This window comes from Sceloporus undulatus, chromosome 3 (genome assembly GCF_019175285.1).
Source record: "Sceloporus undulatus isolate JIND9_A2432 ecotype Alabama chromosome 3, SceUnd_v1.1, whole genome shotgun sequence".
NCBI classification, from domain to species: domain Eukaryota; kingdom Metazoa; phylum Chordata; class Lepidosauria; order Squamata; family Phrynosomatidae; genus Sceloporus; species Sceloporus undulatus.
This window is the reverse complement of record NC_056524.1, coordinates 2,707,189-2,726,640: the sequence shown is the minus strand read 5'-3', so window position 1 is coordinate 2,726,640 and position 19,452 is coordinate 2,707,189. Positions and strand designations below refer to the sequence as shown.

General features: G+C 44.6%; 1 protein-coding gene across 2 annotated transcripts in view; it reads right to left on the bottom strand.

The window, feature by feature from the left end:
* The window catches only part of PDE2A (phosphodiesterase 2A), a 528,828-nt gene that overhangs the window by 61,946 nt on the left and 447,430 nt on the right, over nt 1-19,452 (bottom strand). For both annotated transcript variants that reach the window (XM_042457505.1, XM_042457506.1), the window contains 3 exons: nt 10,309-10,418; nt 10,121-10,176; nt 848-907 (listed from right to left, as the gene is read on the bottom strand). In XM_042457505.1, the coding sequence (XP_042313439.1) occupies nt 848-907; nt 10,121-10,176; nt 10,309-10,418 (226 nt within the window). The remainder of the gene's footprint in view (nt 1-847; nt 908-10,120; nt 10,177-10,308; nt 10,419-19,452) is intronic.

Genomic DNA, 19,452 nt, shown 5'->3' with positions numbered 1-19,452 from the left:
GTCTCTCTCTCTCTGCTCCCTGTACACGCGTCTTAGTTCGGTTACTGATTGCTTAAAGTTAGCAAGAAAGGAAACTAGAGGTCCCAGCAAGTCCCAGTGTGTGCTGGGAAACGTTTAAGGGACTCCCTAGGAGTAAGGGCCACGCACAAGGCATTGCTCCCAGGGAATCATCACACATGCACAATGCATATTAGTTTGTAATGGTATACTACATGCCTCCAGACCTGAAACATGAATATCTCCATTGTGCAACAGCAAAAATTTTCAGCTGGCAGGTGTGAGACAATTTACATGTCTGTAAGTCAGGCACAGGATGCCAGCTAACATTTTAGAGCTTACAAGGCTACTTCTTAGCCAGAAGTTGACCACAGAGTTGCATTGGAGGACCTAGAGATGCCTACATAAATGTTCCCTCTAAGCATTTTCAGTGCAATTCTATGATATGCTTCTACTGGAAGTAATTCATGTCAATAAGGTTGGCAGTTATCCATGGTTTCACATTTCCACGGTAACTCCTGGAATGTATCCCCTGCGAAAATGGGGGTCATAATGAACTTCAAAAAATGCCTTGGTGTCCTGGGGGCTTTCCAAGGTACTGAACCTATTGGGTGGTGGTTTCCAGAACCTTGGACAGCTCCATCAGATCCCATGGCAAGACCTGGTGTGGATTCACTATCCCTCTGACATGGGAGCCACCAGTTGCTACTGCAACCCATTGACAGTTGCTTTAAACATACTTACGCTGCTCTAACTCTGAGTGACACCAATAGACCCACCAAGATGATTCTGGCCTAAGTTTCAGGAAAGGAAAGGAAAGGAAAGCAAGACCCCCTTGGGCTTTACTCACGTGTTTTTCCAAGGCACGCAGGTTGTGCTCATCAGGTTCACTGAGTTGGCCGCATTGCACCTGGAGAAGACAAGAGGAGAGATTCAAAGGGACCAGAGAGAAAGAGAGTGTTTTTTTCCAGACAGCTAGGGGGGCATTTATGGATGGTTTCCATACAGAGCAAATGGTGGGGAAATCGGGAGGGAGTGGGGGCTGCTCTGGTATGTCAAAGTCCCCTCACCTCACACCAATTTTATTTTCTGGGTAATTTTTCATTAACACCCCCCAAATTAATAATTTTAACAATTTCCAATTTTAGCAATTCCCAGTTTCCCAAGGAAAGAAATTATGAAACCTTTGATGGCTATTCACCGTCCAGGACTTATTCTGTGCAAAGTCTGCATATGATGGTGTTTGTTATGGTTTTGTTTGGCTGGCACAACAAATAGCACATTCTGCATAGAGAAATGGTATTTCTGATTTTCTGTGCAGACAATGCTGTTCTCTGAGTAAAAATGAAAGTATGAATTTTGTACACAATCAATCCCAAACTGCAAAAAAATTCTTCTCAGTCCTGGATGCTCTTCCTCAAGATTTTCTAACATTGGAAAAGGATGATTTGAGAAACATTTTGGGAGGAAATTTTGGGAATATCCTTTCCATTCCTAAAGAGCGGTCCCAGAAAACTGTGAATATTTGTTGTTGTTGTTCATCCAGTTAACAACCACTGAGTCCTGGTACCTTTCAGGAGCTAACACTAAAAAAATAATAATCTAGTAATAAATTTCTCCAAAGCTGATTTTTAAAACATTCTCTAGCATTTCAAGTCCCATGCGGGCTTCTATTTAAATTTCCTTCTTTTGTGTGACACTCCAAAATATTGGAGCACTATTTTAAACTGAAGGTAGGAATTGCTGAATTGTAATGCCAGCATTCCTTACCACAGGCTGCTAGGAACTGCAGTCCAGCAATATCTAGAGGGCCACATGATTCTCACCTTAGGGACGTAGCCAGGATTTTCGGAGGGGGGGGGTCCAGACTAAGTGCCACCATTATAATGGGGCTTTGGTGCAGTGGCACGGCAGCAAGCACCATTCATTGTATCTAACAGAAGGGGGGTCTGGATGCCACAGACCCCCCCCCTTGGCTACGTCCCTGCCCACCTAGTTTTCACACACACACACACACACACACAAACACACACACACATTGTGCTGTAATGTTGGAGCTGTAACACCAGGTGGCGCTGTTGAACAGCAGTTCTGGACCAAATAGAAAACATTCATCTTTTCTTTTGCAGCAACAACTTGACAAACAGGTGTTTCCCACTTTGTTTCAGGATAAAGAGAGGATCATATATAATTTCATTTCTATGAGACCAGGTTACCCACATCTTGCGTCAACCTGCAACTTGAAAGAGAAGCCAGAGGCAAGGAACTTGAGGAAATAAAACTTTTTGGGGAAAGCTGTGTTTTGATGCATGAGAACTTCTGCCTCCATGAAAATTTAGATTCATTTCCACTACGTTTTTGAGGGAGGGGCGGAGGGAATATCTATCAGGACAGGTGATGTCTCAAACTGGATTATTTCTGCAGTGTGTTTTGGACCTCTGTTTCAAGTTGGAAACAAGAACAGATTGCAGGAGAACTGATTATGGGAGTGAATTTTCCTCTGTTACTAACTTGCTTGCAGAATTCTCATAGCCATAGTGAGGGTCATACTGGCGCACTGTGATTTTACTGGTTTGCTTCTGTATTTGGAAACCCTTGGGAGTCCATCTTCTATCACCCTCACCTTGGAAGGGATGTACCCCAGTTCAGTTTGAGCCAGTCATGGGGAATGGGATTGCTGGCCAGGGAAAGCCTGGGCAATGCACAATGATGAACAGTGCGCATGAGTTGTGCATCATCACAACTCTCTAAAAGGCTGGCATAGCTTAAGCAAGGTGGACCTCCGTGAACAGAAAGTGATGCTACATCCCTCAGCCACTGTATTCTTTTGCATTGTACTTCTTTTCAAAACACTGGTCCTGCTGTGCTCCCTAGACTGAAGTAGACAAAGCATTCTCAAAAACATCGGAAACAAACACCTTAAGAAAATGCAGACTGGGGTTATTAAAAAAGAAAAAAAAAAAAAAACAAATCCAGAGTGATCCTGGCTAAGAAACACAGAATTTTGTTCCGCCGTTTCTTCCCAATTGTGTTGCTTTGTGTAAAAAGGCCCCCTGTGATCAATCATCAATTCATTAGCAATCTCTTCTTAACAGCCATGCAGGTGAGGCTGACTCAGTGCTCAAACCGGAGCCAAACTGTTCAGCCAGGAATGCAAGAGCCGGGCTTTTGGGTCTGCAATCCTGACAAGCGAACTGGTAAACAGGTGCTCAGTCTGAGAATCAAGAACACCGGCAAGCAGTTTGGGGGACATGTTTTTTTTTTGTTGTTGTTGTTGTTGTTTTCCCATTCACTTGCCAACAAAGTGACAGCAGCGTATTCTTTGCAAAAAATGCCTCCCATAGATCAAGCTCCAGCATGGGTTGTGTACTGTCAAAACTCTGAATGCAGAGTTGTCTGCCTGGTATAACATAGGATAGCCCTCCATTGCCCCTAATTGACCTCTCATATCAGCTTGATATTGAAAAGAAGGTTTGGTCTGATGTGAGAACAATAGCCTGCCCAAATACGGAGATCTGGCAGAGCTGGCCGGGGAGCATTGATGCATGTAGACAGGATAGGTCCTTTGTGCCTGGAATCTGCACAATCCCTTCACACAAGTGTGTGATGGAGGGCAATGCACTGGGTACTTGCCGAAAGGTTGGGAATCAAAGGGCACTTCTCTCTGGCAATCCTGTTGTTTGAGACATCTAGATTGATTGCCCTGCCATTTCCCCAAACCTGTGGCCATTCTTCCTCCAGGAAAAATCCTCTCCAACTTTTAAGAAAGTGCTCAGGTCAATTTCTCCCTATAAATATGCCTGTTTGGGGCACCCCCAACGTGGTCTTGGCTGAACACAGACAGACACTCGGTCCAATTCTCCCTTGATTCCTTGGCACAAGGTCCCTGCTGTGTGCCGAACCAAAATGATCCACTGCACCTGCCTGATCGGAGCGCCATGTCTGAAGCTGGGAACTTATCAACTACTGCTAAAACCTTCTGAAATTGTTATCAGCCACCCGCTTTCACATGGTTAGTTCTTGTGCGTGTGTGAGCGAGTGCCTTTCAGTGAAAGTTGATTTCCCCTTCTTATAAATAAACTAAACTAACTTGGAATTTGCTGTCTGGCGTTCTGGGTTTGGAGCCCAGGCTAGGATCCCAGCTTTCAATGAGTTACCCAAGTCCTCTTGCTGCTTCCTATTGAGCTAAATCAATTCTTGCACTTGTGGGTGCCCTCCCAGGAGCCAACATTTGGGGTAACTTGTCATTGTGCCATACAACCTTTGCACAGAATGGCAATGTTTTGCACTGGAAGCCAGACCAAAATGCACACGTTTAATTAATAAATGACTAATTAATAATTAATGAATTATGAATTTATTTATCATAGGGTCTCAAGGTGATGGTGTGTATCATAAACAATTTAAAGTACTTCCAGATCAAAACCAGATTTAAACAAGAAAAAAACAATATTAAGGAAGCAACAGTTCAAAACGTTTCAAAAGCTGCAACAATTTAAACCCACACGCATAGGCACTTTGAAAAGGAAAAGCCATTTGAAGGACTTGGCAGCAAAAGGGAACCAATATTGGTGCCAGTCAGACCTCCAAAGGAAGGGTTTTCCAGAGTGCCCCTACATTCTCCCACTTTGCATTGCCCCAATGGTGGGACACAGAGGGCAATCTCTCCTGCCATCTGTTTGCAATATGTATCGCTACACAATCTACATCTATGCACAGTGGTGTTGCATTTGCAGCTTTGCATCTGCAACCTTGAATTGAACACTGATGTCATGAAGCCAAGAGAAATGTCCAGCTTTTGGATGTCCCTTGCCCACCTTCTAAAAGGTTGAAATGCCCCTTCTAAAGTTTACTGAGTTGCAGTAAGCAGTCAAGAAATCAGAAGCCTAAGACATGGAAGGGCAGCTATGAAAGAACTAGACAAGATCCTGAAGTGGAAGAATACACTGGGGTCTCTTGGTATCTGCTGGAGTTTGGTTCTAGGACCTCTCATAGATACCAAAATCCATGGATACTCAAATCCCATTAAATACAACGACACAGTAAATGGTGGTCCTTACATAAAAATGACAAAATCAAGGTTTGCTTTTTTGAATTTATATTTTGGGGGAGGGATTTATATGTTTTTTCCCCTGAATATTTTCAAGCCATGGATGACTAAATCTGTGGATAAAGAATCTGTGGATATGATTGAATATTAAACTTAGGATTGTTCATGCCAGCTTCAGGCGAAGGCAATGGCAAACCTCCTCTGAACAAATCTTGCCAAGAAAACCCCATGATAGGTTCCTCTTAGGGTCAGCATAAGTTGGAAAGGACTTGAATGCACCCCACAACAACTCCAATCTTAGCCATTGCAATAGCAAGTACATTTCTATACTTCGAAAGATGTCACCAATGGACTCTACTATGTGCTGCATTAAGGCGGATGTGGGTGGATAGGCAAGCAAGCAGAATCAGTGCGCCGCAGCACATGTGGACTCCTCCTCTCCATGCGCTCAGAGGGAAAAGGGTCAGCAGAGCTTCTTAATCATCCTAATACCCTTTTAATAAACCCTGGTGTGAATCTCACAGCCCAAGCAGGGAAAGCATCAGACATTAATCCACTTAACTGCTGCTTCTCTCCCTTGCAGCTTAGTGTGTGTCATGGTCTCCAGCCACGTCACCGTGACCTTTCCAAAATGAGCCAGGCAGCTGCAGGGCTCCTTCAGCTTTGTCTTTCCTTCCATTGGCATCTATGGCTGTATCTGCACTGCAGAATTAATGCAGTTTCACACCACTTTCACTAGCAATAGCAATAGCATTTTCATTTCTATACCGCTTGATAGTAAACTCAGCACCCTCTAAGTGCTTTACAACCTGTAAGCCGATTGCCCCCAATAAACTGGGGACTCATTTTACCAACCTGCAAAAGGATGGAACGGTGAGTCAACCTTGGAGCCCCTGGGATCGAACTCTTGCAGCTGCTGGACTGGCATTTGATCGCTGCGCCGCTAGGGCTCCCTACCAGGGCTCCATGCTATGGATTCCTGGGATTTAGAGCTTGTTGTAGCACTAGAGCTCTCTGAGAGAGAAGACTAGGAGGCTGTATAGATCGCCCCTAAGGGCTGGCCTTCAGCCACCTCTATCTGCACCATGATCCCGATCTCTCCTTTCCACGGCGCAAGAAGGAGCTGCAAAATGTGGCTCCTTTTTGTGTCCTGGAAAGGGCACCATGGCCACCGATGCGTAGCTTTTCCATACTTCTTTGGTTCTGCGTCATGTAGACGCAGCGCCAGAGGAGCGTTGTGATGCTGCATGCCTTGTGGGATGGTGCACAGTGTCATGCCAGCCTGGGGGTGGAGTCGGCGTGTGCTTCATGTGGACGCCACACTCCGACTCTGCCCCCAGGCTGGCCTTAATGGCTGGTGTGTTGAGCCCCTATATTTCTCCCAAAACGACTAATCCCAGATTTCCAGAGCGTTGAGCAAGGGCAGTGAAAGCAGTATCAAACTGCATTAATTCTGCAGAGATCAGACCCCAAATTCCTTCACTGACTGCAAAATGCTCCTGCTACCTCTCCAATGTTTGAGGCGTCTCTGCTCACAGGCTCACAGAGATGGTGGTGAGGCGTCAAGCCAGGCTGGCCAGGCACCCTCCTTTTCCCGGTCGTCTTCTCCATTTCAAACTTCTGTCCAGGAGGAATTCTAAAAGGCCTTCCATTTCAAGCATGGCTAAGAAGCATGGATTTATATTGTGATGAGTGTTATTTGTATCACCTTCTTTGGAGGTCTTTAAACAGAGGCTGGATGGCCATCTGTCACAGGGGCTGCTTTGATTCTGTCTTCCTGCATGGCAGAATGGGGTTGGACTGGATTGCCCTTGAGGTCTCTCCCAACGCTATGGTTCTATGATCCTCCATTTCAGTCTTCTGCCACAGAGTATTTCTAAATGTCCACTATTTGGAGCATGACTAAGAAGCCCATGGTATAACACCATGTTTACTGTCCTTTTCCCTTCTGAGAAACCAATGTGCCCTGAGCTCTGGGTGCAAGTCTTGTCTGCTGCTGCTGCTGCTCCTATGGAGAAAAACAACTTCAGAAGGATTCAGCCTGTGCGCTTGGAGGGTGATGGAGATTCCTTCCTTGGAGGCTGTTTTTAAACGGAGGCTGGATGGCCATCTGTCCCAGGGAAGGCTTGGATGGTGTGTTGGGGCTGGACTGGGTGGCCCTTGGGGTCTCTTCCAATTCTGTGATTTCAGATTTTCTTTTGGGCATGTCCTACATTTTCATCAATTGTCCTACATTCCATGGTGCCTTGTCCTCCTTTGCGGTGAGGGCATCTGGTCACCCTGCTTCTAGTTCTTCCCCCAACCACGTCAATGATCCACTTCCACTCAGTTGAACTCTTAGACCATGTGCTCTAGCAATGCATACGGTCCCAAGCACACCAAACACACAAGCAACCCACCAGTGGCATCACTACTGTTGGTGTCATCCATTGCAGCAACCTATGTGGCCACTTTCCCATTGTCCTCCTTCAGTATCACACCTTACAGAATCCTTAGTCATGTTTTTTGTACTAATGTTAGCGTAGTATTAGTAATAGTAGTTGCATGCCTCCAAGTTGTTTCCGACTTATGAAGTAACCCTATCCTGGGGTTTTCTTGGCAAGATAAGTTCAGAGGAGGTTTGCCATTGCCTGAGGCTGAGAGCATGTGACTTGCCCAAGGTCACCCAGTGGGTTTCATGGCCAAGCTGGGTATCAAAGCCTGGTTTCCACAGTTGTAGGCCAACACTCAAACAACTATGCTATGGTGGCTTTCCTAAATTTACTCCTAAATTGTAATTCTCATACATCACGGAACATAATGGCAACAGTGAGAGGCAGCGTGGCATAGTGGTTTGAACCCAGGACATGGACTAGGAGTTGGATTCCCCCCTTGGCTATGGAAACTCGCTAGGTGATCTTGGGCCCCAGAAATCCCTGTGAGAGGTAAGCCTTAGGTTTGCCAAAAGTTTGAAATGACTTGAAGGCACAGAACAAGAGCAGTGGCAATAGTGGTGACATAAAGAATTAGCAAAATTAAAGTTAATACCTTTAAATTATAATGGCATACACACAGCCTAAGGGATTGAGTAAACAGGGCAGGCTGCCCCTGGGTTGGTATGGGGATGGATGGATGTTCACATACCCGTCCCCACACCGACTCAGTACCCAAACTGAGAAGCCCCCCATTCACCCAATCAACTCCAGAACGGGGGGCCTGACTGCACCCTCATGGCCAGGTAACCTATTTTGGCATCAGACTATGCATCTGGGGGTCTTCTCAGGTGGTTTGCATGTCAGCAAGGTATGAAGTGCTGCAGAACAGTTTTGCTGCACAGTTTCTTACAAACACCACATAAAACCAGGGCTATTTTACTCCGGGGTAAAGGCTCAAGTCCTCTTCTTTCTGCTCCCACTGAGCTTTGCCCCATTTGCACCATCTCTTCCACTGAGTTCCAGTATTTTCAAGGGACACAGGTGAACGCCACAGCCTGTTTCTGCCAAGACAGATTTTGGGGAGCAGTGGTCTCACCCCACCTTTAGGGTGTTTTGCACCCCTCACACCCCCACACTGACACCCCTGGCAATTTGCTTTAGCCAGAATGATGCAAGCTCATCTTCTCCCATCTCTTCCACTAATCCCATACAAAATGCCTCATGGAAATGGTGGCCCAGCTGGTTTCTTTTAACTCTGGAGTTCTGCCAAACCTTGGCAAATACTGGGGTTTGTTTTCTTCATTTTAATCAGCAGCTTTCCCAGCATTTTGCATTTGCAAACCACGACTTGTGCCACTCAAAAAGAAGAAGGAGTGACGAAGGAGCCACTGCTTCTTTCCTTACGCCGCAGGAAACAGTTAAATCCCCCGCCATTTCAAATCTCCAGCGTTTGAAGCAGATAGAACAAACTTCATTCATCTTGCAAAATTAACTTTCTACAAAGCTCTGCTGTTAATAAAATTCTATGGGAAAAAACTTCAGGTGGTTTGGTATAAAGCCGATTAAAGTACAAAGGAAAAGCACATTTAAATCTGCCATCTGAAAGTGCAAGAATATGGAAGAAATGTAATCCCACGCTCCTGATGTTCCCAGATGTGACTCAGGAGTCAAAGGGACTACATTTCTGCAATGTCCATTGCGCCCAATAACCTGGAGCATGAGGAAGGAGCATTATATCTAGGGATCCATCTGCATTGCAGAATGAATGGCATTTGAGTCCAACTTAACTGGCTTTGTAGCTATGGAATTCTGGGATTTGCAGTTTGTTGTGGCACCAGGGCTCTCTGTCAAGAAGGCTAAATATCTCACAAAATGAAAAACCTCAGGAATCCATAGCATTGACCAGGGCAGTTAAAGTGGTTTCAAACTGCATGAATTCTGCAGTCTAGATGCATCCCTCATCCTCAGAGCCATCACTACTTTACTCCCATCCTTGGATGTGTAATGATTTACCATAATCTAACATTGTCTCAAGAGCAAATTTCTAATCGGACAGAGAAAATATTTGTAATTATTCATTCCCAGGTTAAAAAAACAACAACATTTTTCCCCTGATAGACAGGAAACCCCAGCAGAAAGAATAACAGACCAGCAATAAGTATGTATAGTTTTCTTCTAGTATTTGAACAACTAGAGTATTGCAGAGGAATTATTCAGTATAGAAAAACACATATTAAAATACCCAACAACCCTTGTGGCCATCCACACTAGACAATTATACCACTATGATTCCATTTTAACTGCCAACATCCTATGGATCCTTGAGGGTTGTAGTTTGGGAAGCAATCTAGCTGAGAATGTGAAATCCCGCTCCCTCAACTGCAAGTCCTAGGGTTTCATAGGATGTTGCCATGGCAGTTAAAGTGGGGTCACAATGGTATAACCATGTCCTGCGAATGGGCCTTTCTTCTGAGCACATAAAAAGTAGAGAAATGCGGTGAGTGGGTGTTTGCACAAAATCCACATTTGGGATATTAAAATGTGAGGAAAGCACTGTGGAGGGATATTCATTTTCTCCTGCAGAGGAGAGAAAACTTCCATCATGTTCTGTCCTCACCTGCTGCAAGGGCAGCCTAGTTGAGGGTTTACACTCACTTACCAGGATGACGCAAACCACGGTCCCTGCATCCTTGTCCACCAAAGGGATGATCAAGACTGCAAGGCAAAGGCAGGACACTTAGGAGGAAGCACTTAGCAAAGGGGAGCTGGAATTGCTCACTACAGCAGACAGTAGAAAGAAACAGAAGTGATAGTGCCACTGTATTTAGTCCCGTTGTACTCTCTTACCTTTCTTATCGGGGGCTAGCGGTGCGGCCAAACCGGCCACTGGCTTGCCCTGCAGTTCGGCCAGTGGCAGCCCATTGCAGTCCACTCTCTTCTTATTGAGGATGGCATCTCTGCAAGGACAAGAAAGGGAACAAAAAGAACACAGATGGAGAGTGGGGAAAGACAGCCAGTTAAAGAATACAAGGAGGAGATTTAGAGCAATGATTCCCAAACTTTAGTTCTCCAGATGTTTTGGACTTCAAATCCCAGGAGCCCCAGCCAGCTTGACCAACAGTCTGGACATCTGGGCACTGAAGTCCACAGTTTGGGCGCCATGCCCCACGGCAAAATGTGGACATTAATCAGGGCTGCATCTGCACTGCAGAAATAATCCGGTTTGATACCACTTTAACTGCCCTGGCTTAATGCTATGGAATTCTGGGAACTGAGGTTTTGTGAGACATTTAGCCTTGTCTGTCAGAGAGCTCTGGTGCCACAATAAACTGTAACTCCCAGGATTCCACAGCACTGAGCCATGACAGTTAAAACTGGTTTATTTCTGCAGTTTAGATGCTGCCGGTGAGAGGTTTGTAATCTCTTTTAACACTTAAGCTGAAGTATTATTGTTATTATTAGTAGTAGTAGTAATAGTAGTAGTAATAGTCTTATTTTCCTGGTATGCCATCCGGATCCTGGAACAAGAAGTCAGGATATAGACAGACTTTATTGCATAAATAAAGGGGCACTGATTCTCCACAAAAAGGAAAACGATAAGCAAAACTTCCAAACAGTTTGCAGAAAAATTAAAGTCTTCCAGCAACCGCCAGCATCTTCCTTTGGTAAGAAACTATTTGGCCACAGCAGAGCATCTCTTTCCCGTCCCCCTCCAACAGAACAGCTTGCGTTGTGGGTTTTTGCCTCCCTTCCTTCTTGTCAGGATTACCGCCAAAGCCCCCTCGGCATTTTGAAGGATTTGATGATAAGCCACCAGAAGCCAGGAGGAAAAAACGGCGGTTCTCCCACTCCCCTCCGGTCTGGAGATGAGATTTCCAGATATGAGTCACGCTGCCGAAGCCCTAAGAAAGGAGATTCAAAGAACTTATTTAAGGCCCTGTGTCTCTGCGTCTGGAGCTTCAAAGCAGGAAAAGGCATCTTCCTCTTCTGGCAAAGAAGACCAGACCCAGTCTAGGCAACCCAATCTGTTAGAAGCAGAAAAGAAGACCCTGCAAAAGGATGACCTTAAATATGACCTTAAGGGGATTGGACTGGATGGCCCTTCTGTCTCTTCCAACTCTAGGATTCTACGATTCTATGATTAATAAATTAGGAAGCTGGACCAAAACTAACGTCATGCATTTTAACAAGACAAAATGTAGGATTCTACACCTGAGCAGTAAAAATGAAATGCACAGATACAGGATGGGGGAAACCTGGTTTAACAGGATTACATGTGAAAGGGATCTAGGAGTCCTAGTAGACCACAAGTTGAACATGAGTCAACAGTGCAATGTGGCAGCTAAAAAGGCCAATGGGATTCTGGGTAGCATCAATAGGAGTGTAGCATCTAGACTGAGGGAAGTAATAGTGCCATATTGTTCTGCTTTGATCAAGTCTCATCTGGAATAATACTGTGTTTGGTTCTGTTCAGAAAGGATCTTGAGAAACTGGAGCATGTTCAATGGAGGGCCACCAAGATAGTGAAGGGTCTGGAAACCTATGAGGAACGACTCAGGAAGCTGGGGATGTTTAGACTTGAAAAGAGACAGTTAAGAGGGGATATGATAGCCTTGTTTAAATACTTGAAGGGATGTCATATTGAGGAGGGGTCAAGCTTGTTTTCTGCTGCTCCAGAGAATAGGACACAATGGAGCAATAGATGCAAGCTCCGGGAAAAGAGATTCCAGCTCAACATTAGGAGGAACGTCCTGAGAGTAAGGGCTGTTTGAGAGTGGATCACACTCCTTCCTTGGAGAGTGGTGGAGTCTCCTTCCTTGGAGGTCTTTAAGCAGAGGCTGGATGGCCATCTGCTGATGGAGATGCTTTGATTGAGAGTTCCTGCATGGCAGAATGGGGTTGGATTGGATGGCCCTTGGGGTTTCTTCTGGCTCTAGGATTCTATGTGGCTTTGGAGAACTTGAATAAGGAAGGCAAGTTGCATGTCACGAATGAGCCAAAGCATGAGACAAGGGGTGCTTCTGCACTGTAGAAATAATGCAGTTTGGCACCACTTTAAAAGCTGTAGCTCCAGCTATGGAATCCTGGTGGTTTGTGGCTTTCCTCTGCCAAAGCGTGTTGGTGGTGCTGCACAAAACTACAAATCCCTGGATTCTTTAGGATGGAGCCATGGCAGTTAAAGTGGTATCAAAGTGCATTATTTCTACAGTGCAGATGCACCCCATACGGAAAAAAGGGTGGAGATGAATGGAAAAGAAGAGTGGGCAGAGGATTTGGCAAGTTACTTTTAAAAAAAATAGTTAGATAATATAGATAAGATCATTTTATTTGTCTGAGGGATAACATCCATTATAAAATATTTTGACAAAACAATGAATCTAGTAGAATAAGGCATGTACTGGTGCCTAAATCACAATTGCCTTAGATCCAGGATGGAAAAGGGTTAAAATAAAACAAACAAATAAAAGGTTACCTAGTAAAATATTGAACCAACAATAATAATGACAGATATAACAACTGGATCCCTTTGCAAAATAATAATAATAGTTATAATTATAACTATAATAAGCAACCGTTCCAGGGCACTGATGCCACCTGACCAATTGCCAATCCAGGTACAACTTAAGGAAATGTTTCCCCCACTTTTCAAAAACAGCTAAAATAATTACTTTTAAAAAACATAGAAACTGCTGGCCTGTGATGCAAAACATGCTCTGCTACCATCCACTTGGTCCTCCCATCAACAACCACAACCAACTGAAGATGCACAGTGTGCGCCAGCACTGAACCATGTGATCTTCCTCCTCCACTGCTGAGTGAAGCCTGCTACCCACCATAACTATAAAAGTAATGAACAAGTTACATTTGCATTGCAAAAAGGGGTGAAGTGATTCCCTTATTGAATTGCACACATGAATGTAAACTTAAGTTGCATCTACACTGCAGAATTATTGTAGTTTGACACTGCCATGGATCGGTGCTGTGGACTCATAGGATTTCTAGTTTATTGTCACACCAGAGCTCTCTGATAGAGATGGCTGAATAGCTCACAAAACTACAAATCCCCGAATTCCACAGCACTGAGCCATGGAAGTTAAAGTGGAGGCAAACTGCATTATTTCCGCAATGTGTATTAGACTGTTGCTTACAAACTGGATCGAGACACACATTCCTCCCTCCCTTGTAATGTTAGACCCCAACAGCGTCACCCATGGAAAGCAATTATTGCAGAGAGAGTTCGGTCGAACAAATGGAAGGCTCTCTTCACATGTCACGCCATTTGTTTGCAAAACTTGCTCCCTGCAGATGAGGTGGCAGCCCTCGCTCAGATGGCCTTAAATCAAAACAGGCCAAGCAGAGACTTTGGAAACTCTCTGAGTACAAGGGAACATGGAAGCATTTCATGTTTCAGACACCAAGACATTTAAGGCTCTGTGCAAAGTGGGGAGGGAAAACAATAAAGGAGATTTGCGGGTTAAACAGGTGCTAGGCAATGGTCAGTACTGCTTGTTTATTTAATCTGGGAAGTAGCCGTGGATGAAGCTGAAAAGAGGGCACAATAAAGGCATACATTAGAGAGACCTGAGTCGCAAGAGAGGGAGAACTACAGAAACTTAAGATATTATGGCCAACCAAATGCAAAAAATGTCACTCTTGACTCATGGCAATGCTATGGATGAGACATCTCCAAGACACTCTGTCCTCCACTGCTTTTGCAACCTCATAAAACCTATGGCGACCTCCTTCATAGAGTCCGTCTTCCATCTGGCTTGTGGCCTTCCTCTCTTCATCTTGCCTTCCACCTTTCATAACATTATTGTCTTTTCCAATAAGTCCTTCCTTCTCATGATGTGGCCAAAGTATGACTTTGGTCCTCTTGGCTTCTTCCAGGGAGGTTACTGGCTTGATTTGCCCTAGGAGCCCTTGGTTTGTCCTTTTGGCTGCTGTCTATGGGATCCTCAGCCCTCTTCTTCAGCCCAACATCTCAAATGAATGGATTTTCTTCCTACCATCTTTCTTAACTGTCCAGCTCTCGCATTCATACATGGTAATAGGGACTACAATGGCTTGGATGATTCTAACTTTTGTGCTCAGTTGGCTATCTTTGCATTTTAAGATCTTTTCTAGATCTTTCATAGCTGTCCTTCCCATTCTTAATCTTCTTCTAATTTCCTGACTGCAGTCCCCATTTCTATCAATGTTTGATCCCAGGTATGGGAATTCTTTGACTATTTCTATTATAGTCTAGGTTGAACTTGTGAAAGTCCTCCGTGGTCATTGTTTTTGTTTTCTTTATGTTCCACATTTGCACTTTCTTCTTTCATCTTCCTTATGTTCTGGGTCTGGGAGGTTTTCTACTAGTCCTATGGTGTCGTCTGTGTATCTTAGCTTCTTAATATTCCTTCCTCCTATTTTCACTCCTCCTTCTTCTGTATCCAAGCCTGCTTTTCTTACAATATGTTCTGCGTGTAACTTGATTATGTAGGGTGATAGGATGATTGGAATTCCCTGGTGCACAGCATTAGCCATCATAGTTTTGCCACTGCCACACCGCAGAACTAATTCAGTTTGACACCACTTTCATTGTCACAGCCCCATCCAATGGAATCCTGGGATTTGTAGCTTGTTGTGGCACCAGAACTCTTTGACAGAGAAAGCTAAATAGCTCAGAAAACTACAAATCCCCAAATTCCATCTCATTGAGCCATGGCAGTAAAACGGTGTCAAATTGCATTGATTCTACAGTGTAAATGCAGCTTCAGAGAAGCAAGGTAGATTTAGCCTGGAGAAAAGAAGGTTGATGGGGTGGTATGGAAGATATAGTGTGAGGTAGTGGTTTGTGTGTTGGACTACAACTCTGGAGACTAGAGTTCGATTCTCAGCTTAGCCATGAAACCCGCTGGCTCAGTTTGGGCAGGTCACATGCTCTCAGCCTCAAAGAAGGCAACGACAAACCTCCTTGAACCAAATCTTGCCAAGAAAACCCCATGATAGGTTTGCCTTGGGGTTGCCATAAGTCGGAAATGACTTGAAGGCACACAAAAACAAGATGGTAGCTATATTTAAATACCTAACGCAGTGATACCCACACTTTGGTCCTCCAGATGTTCTGGACTTCAGCTCCCAGTGTTCCTGAAAGTTGACCAACCTGGCTAGGGCTTCTGGGAGCTGAAGTCCAAAACACCTGGAGGACCAAAGTGTGGAACCACTGATCTAAAGGGGTGCCATCATGTGGAAGATGTGTTTTCTGTTATCCTAGAAACTGATGGGTTTAAAGTAAAAGAATAGTAGTCCAACTAAAAACTAGGAAGACCTTCCTGATAGTAAGAGCTATGCAAGAGTGGAATGGACTGCTTGGAAGAGTGGTGGACTCTCCTACTTTGGAGGTTTTTCAATAGACGTTGCATGGCACCTCTCAGAGGGCTAGACTGGATGGCCTTTTTGGGATCACTTTCACTTCCACCATTCCGTGGGTCATTCTGGATAAAGGCAGGTGGGTTATTAAAAGAAAGGGGGAAAGAGCATCCTCTTAGGGTCAAGGGAGGACGCTTGGATCTGGTGCCAACTCATCAACTCAGCGTCTTGTCATTTTTCAGCCACAGAGAATCTTAGCAGGGCTGGAGAAAAGATGAGCTGCTCGCCGCTCTCTGGGTCATTAGGCAGGACCCCAACACTCCTGGCAGTGACGGATATCACCCTTCGACACATCCATCCAAACATCATTATTCACACGGCGGTGAGAAGCTGCGCGTTAGCTATCACACATCTTCAGGCAGGTATCACAACAGAGGCATTATCGGTCACAGGGAGGGTTCACCAGCTGGAAAACCATTTCTAAGAGGTCACCTGGCTAGCTGTCTCACTGGTTGGCTTCCATCCACACAGCTTACCTTTGCCAAGGCCAAAGTATCTCCTGTCCAGTCTGTCTAGGATGCCTGTAGCTTCATGTTCCTCATACCACCAGGCATGCCATCACAAAGATAAACTCTAGGGCAGGTGATCTGGCAGTTATTGCCAGGCACACGAGTGCGAAACACCTTGCCAGCAGTGGCCAAAGAAAGATTAACACCTGCACAGTGGCCAAAGAAGGGTTACTTTTATTTCTTCTGTAGGCCTTGCTAGATGCTTGATGCTTTAGGCTGGTGGTTCAAGGGTGCATGGGGGGGGGGCTAATATAGTTCTCCAACCTCTGCAAGTTCCCCATCCCTAATCAAAACGAATGCAAAGCTGTACAGCTTGTGCAGCACCAAAGTTTTCCTGCTCATATGTAGCTGCCTTCAATCTCATTTTGAGAGAAAGACAGGATATAAATCCAATAAATAAATAAATACTTCCCATTGAACTCTCTGAGGGTTAGCACCAGCTGTCCGCACACCAAACTCAATGGTTCTTACTAGTGCCAGCAGTCTTACTATAGCTCTCTACCATTCACAAATTCAAGAGCGTAGAAAGGATAGATGAAACCATTTCCCCCTTTCAATAACAGTTGCATTTTTCTACCACCGATCACAGGTTCATTCCTTCTCATTTCCACATTGCTATGGGCAGTTTTTAAACAAGTGTACAGAAAAATGGGTGCACATACACATAAAGCATTCATGCATTTTAAAACACATTTTCCACACTCTTCGACATCATTTCCTGCAATGCCTTTAAATATTTTTTTGGAAGTGCAATTTTTTGACTGTACTGTTATATATTTTTTGTATGCATTTTGACTTGGAAATGGTATCACACCATCTGGAGACGTGTGGAAAATGGATTCTAATGGCATTCTCATGCTTTGTGCATTAGTTCAGGAAATGCAAAGCAAATCGGTGCATATTAAAAAGTGAGCAAAATGATTTTCTCCCCCCTGAACCAAAGGAGAAGACTTCACCTAGAATGTGGCAAGAGTGCTTTATCCTTTCTCTCCCACAAATGCTCTCATCTCCTAATGGTTTCATCACAGGAATACAGAGGAGAGAAGGCTGAACTTCCTATCAGCTTTCGTGGACATGTGACAGATAAGCATGTGTAGCCACTGAGAGATGTTTTATGATGGGAAAGATCACGGGCTATAAATCAAAATCTAGTTGGAGATTGAAAGCATGGCAAGTGTCAGGTTTGGAGAAAATAGCATGCTTCACGCAGCTAGGCTTCAGTGGAGGCGACGTCTGTTTCCGTACCCAGCTGCCCTCAGCATGCCCTTGGTAGGACTTTATTCTGCATTCCCTTTCTGCAGCTAAGGGGACTGTGGATGCTGGTATCTGCATGCTCATGCTCTGAAACACAATTTCATCCTCAGGGATATAGCCAGGATTTTGGGAAGGGGAGGGGTCCAGACTAAGTGCCACCATTATAATGGGGCTTGGGTGCGGCGGCGCGGCAGCACACAACATTCATTTTATCTAACGGAAGGGGGGGCCGGGCCCCCAACCCCCCCCCCCTTGGCTAAGTCCCTGCCCTCCTCTGAGGAAGGTCCTGTTCTTCATCAGGGACAGGGATTTTGATAACTTCCACAAAAGCAAGATAGCCCTGAAGAAGCTACAATCAAAATGTGGCTGTTGCTGGGGAGGAGCACAACTCCAACGCTGTTACCCCAAGGTCTGGCCCTCTGCACCCCTCTCCTTTTTCATTATCAAGGTGATATCAAAAGGATGCTTTAGGCAAGCAGCTGAGAGGGCACCCTCAACGCAGGAGACTAGCCATGATATCAGGCAATCTGACTGGCTCAGCATGGGAGAAGCTCAAGAGCACACTTCCAGGACAGATCAGTTAAGCAGAAAATAAGCTTGCTCCCTCCTCAAATATTTAAACAAGGCTATCTTATCACCTCTTAACCTTCTCTTTTCCAGGCTAAACATCCCCAGCTCCCTAAGTCATTCCTCATAGGGCTTCATGGTTTCCAGACCTTTCACCATTTTGGTCGCCTTCCTCTGGACACAGTCCAGCTTCTCAACATCCTTTTGAATTGTGATGCCCAGAACTGGACACAATATTCCAGGTGGGGCCTGACCAGAGCAGAATAGAGTAGGACTTTTACTTCCCTTGATCTAGACACTATACTTCTATTGATGCAGGGAAAGAAAGAAGGAGCAGGAAGACACCCATCACACTGCAGGACTTCCTGAGAAGTGGAACTGCAGCGGAAGGGACCTATCTGTCAAGAACTGCCTTTTCCCAGAGTTTGGTAAACAAGTCTTCTGTATGGCAAAGAGTAAAACTGTATTTCAGAAAACCTAGAGGTGTTAGCAGGAAGACATCTGCAGACGGAAGTGCCCTCACCCATCAACACTGGCATGACTTTAACAATGCCTATCCCTAATTTTTGCAGCCTTTTTTGAATGTGTTTTAAGGAAGCCACCTTGGATCCCAGGCTGGAAAAAAGGCAGCATATAAATAAAGTAGAGAAATAAATAATACATCAATGGAGAGCCTGTTGATGGGTTTTGCCTCTCAGTGAAAAGGTGCACCATAGAAACAAGTGAAATGCAAAGCAACAGCAAGACGGAGATGCCGTCGTGTGGTAAATACCAACCAATGATTAGTCTTCACTGTTAAAAGAAAAAACAAAATTCAAGCAAACTTTAAAAGAAAACATTCAACAACAAACATATGGTGTCTACCATTCAACATTAAAAGGCAGTAGCTCTTCAATAATTTTCTGTTATACCTTTCATACCAATTGCATTCAATCCATACCTACTCTCCTATGCCCTCTTTAAAAAAAAGACTTACTTCTTTTAGCCTGTTAAAATTCCACTTTTCTAACCTCAAAGTCCTAAGATCCTGTGATTCTATGAATCTATAATTCTCTGGAGAAACTTTATCAACTTAAATAATGTTATTTCAACTCTGCTGCCCTCTTGGCGAGGAACAAAAGTTAAGTTTGCATCATCATCATCATCATCATCATCATCATCATCATCATCACCGTCATCACGATTAAATTTCGGCAAGAAACGATGTGGAAAAAAGGGCAGCTGCATTTGCATCTGATTGATATGT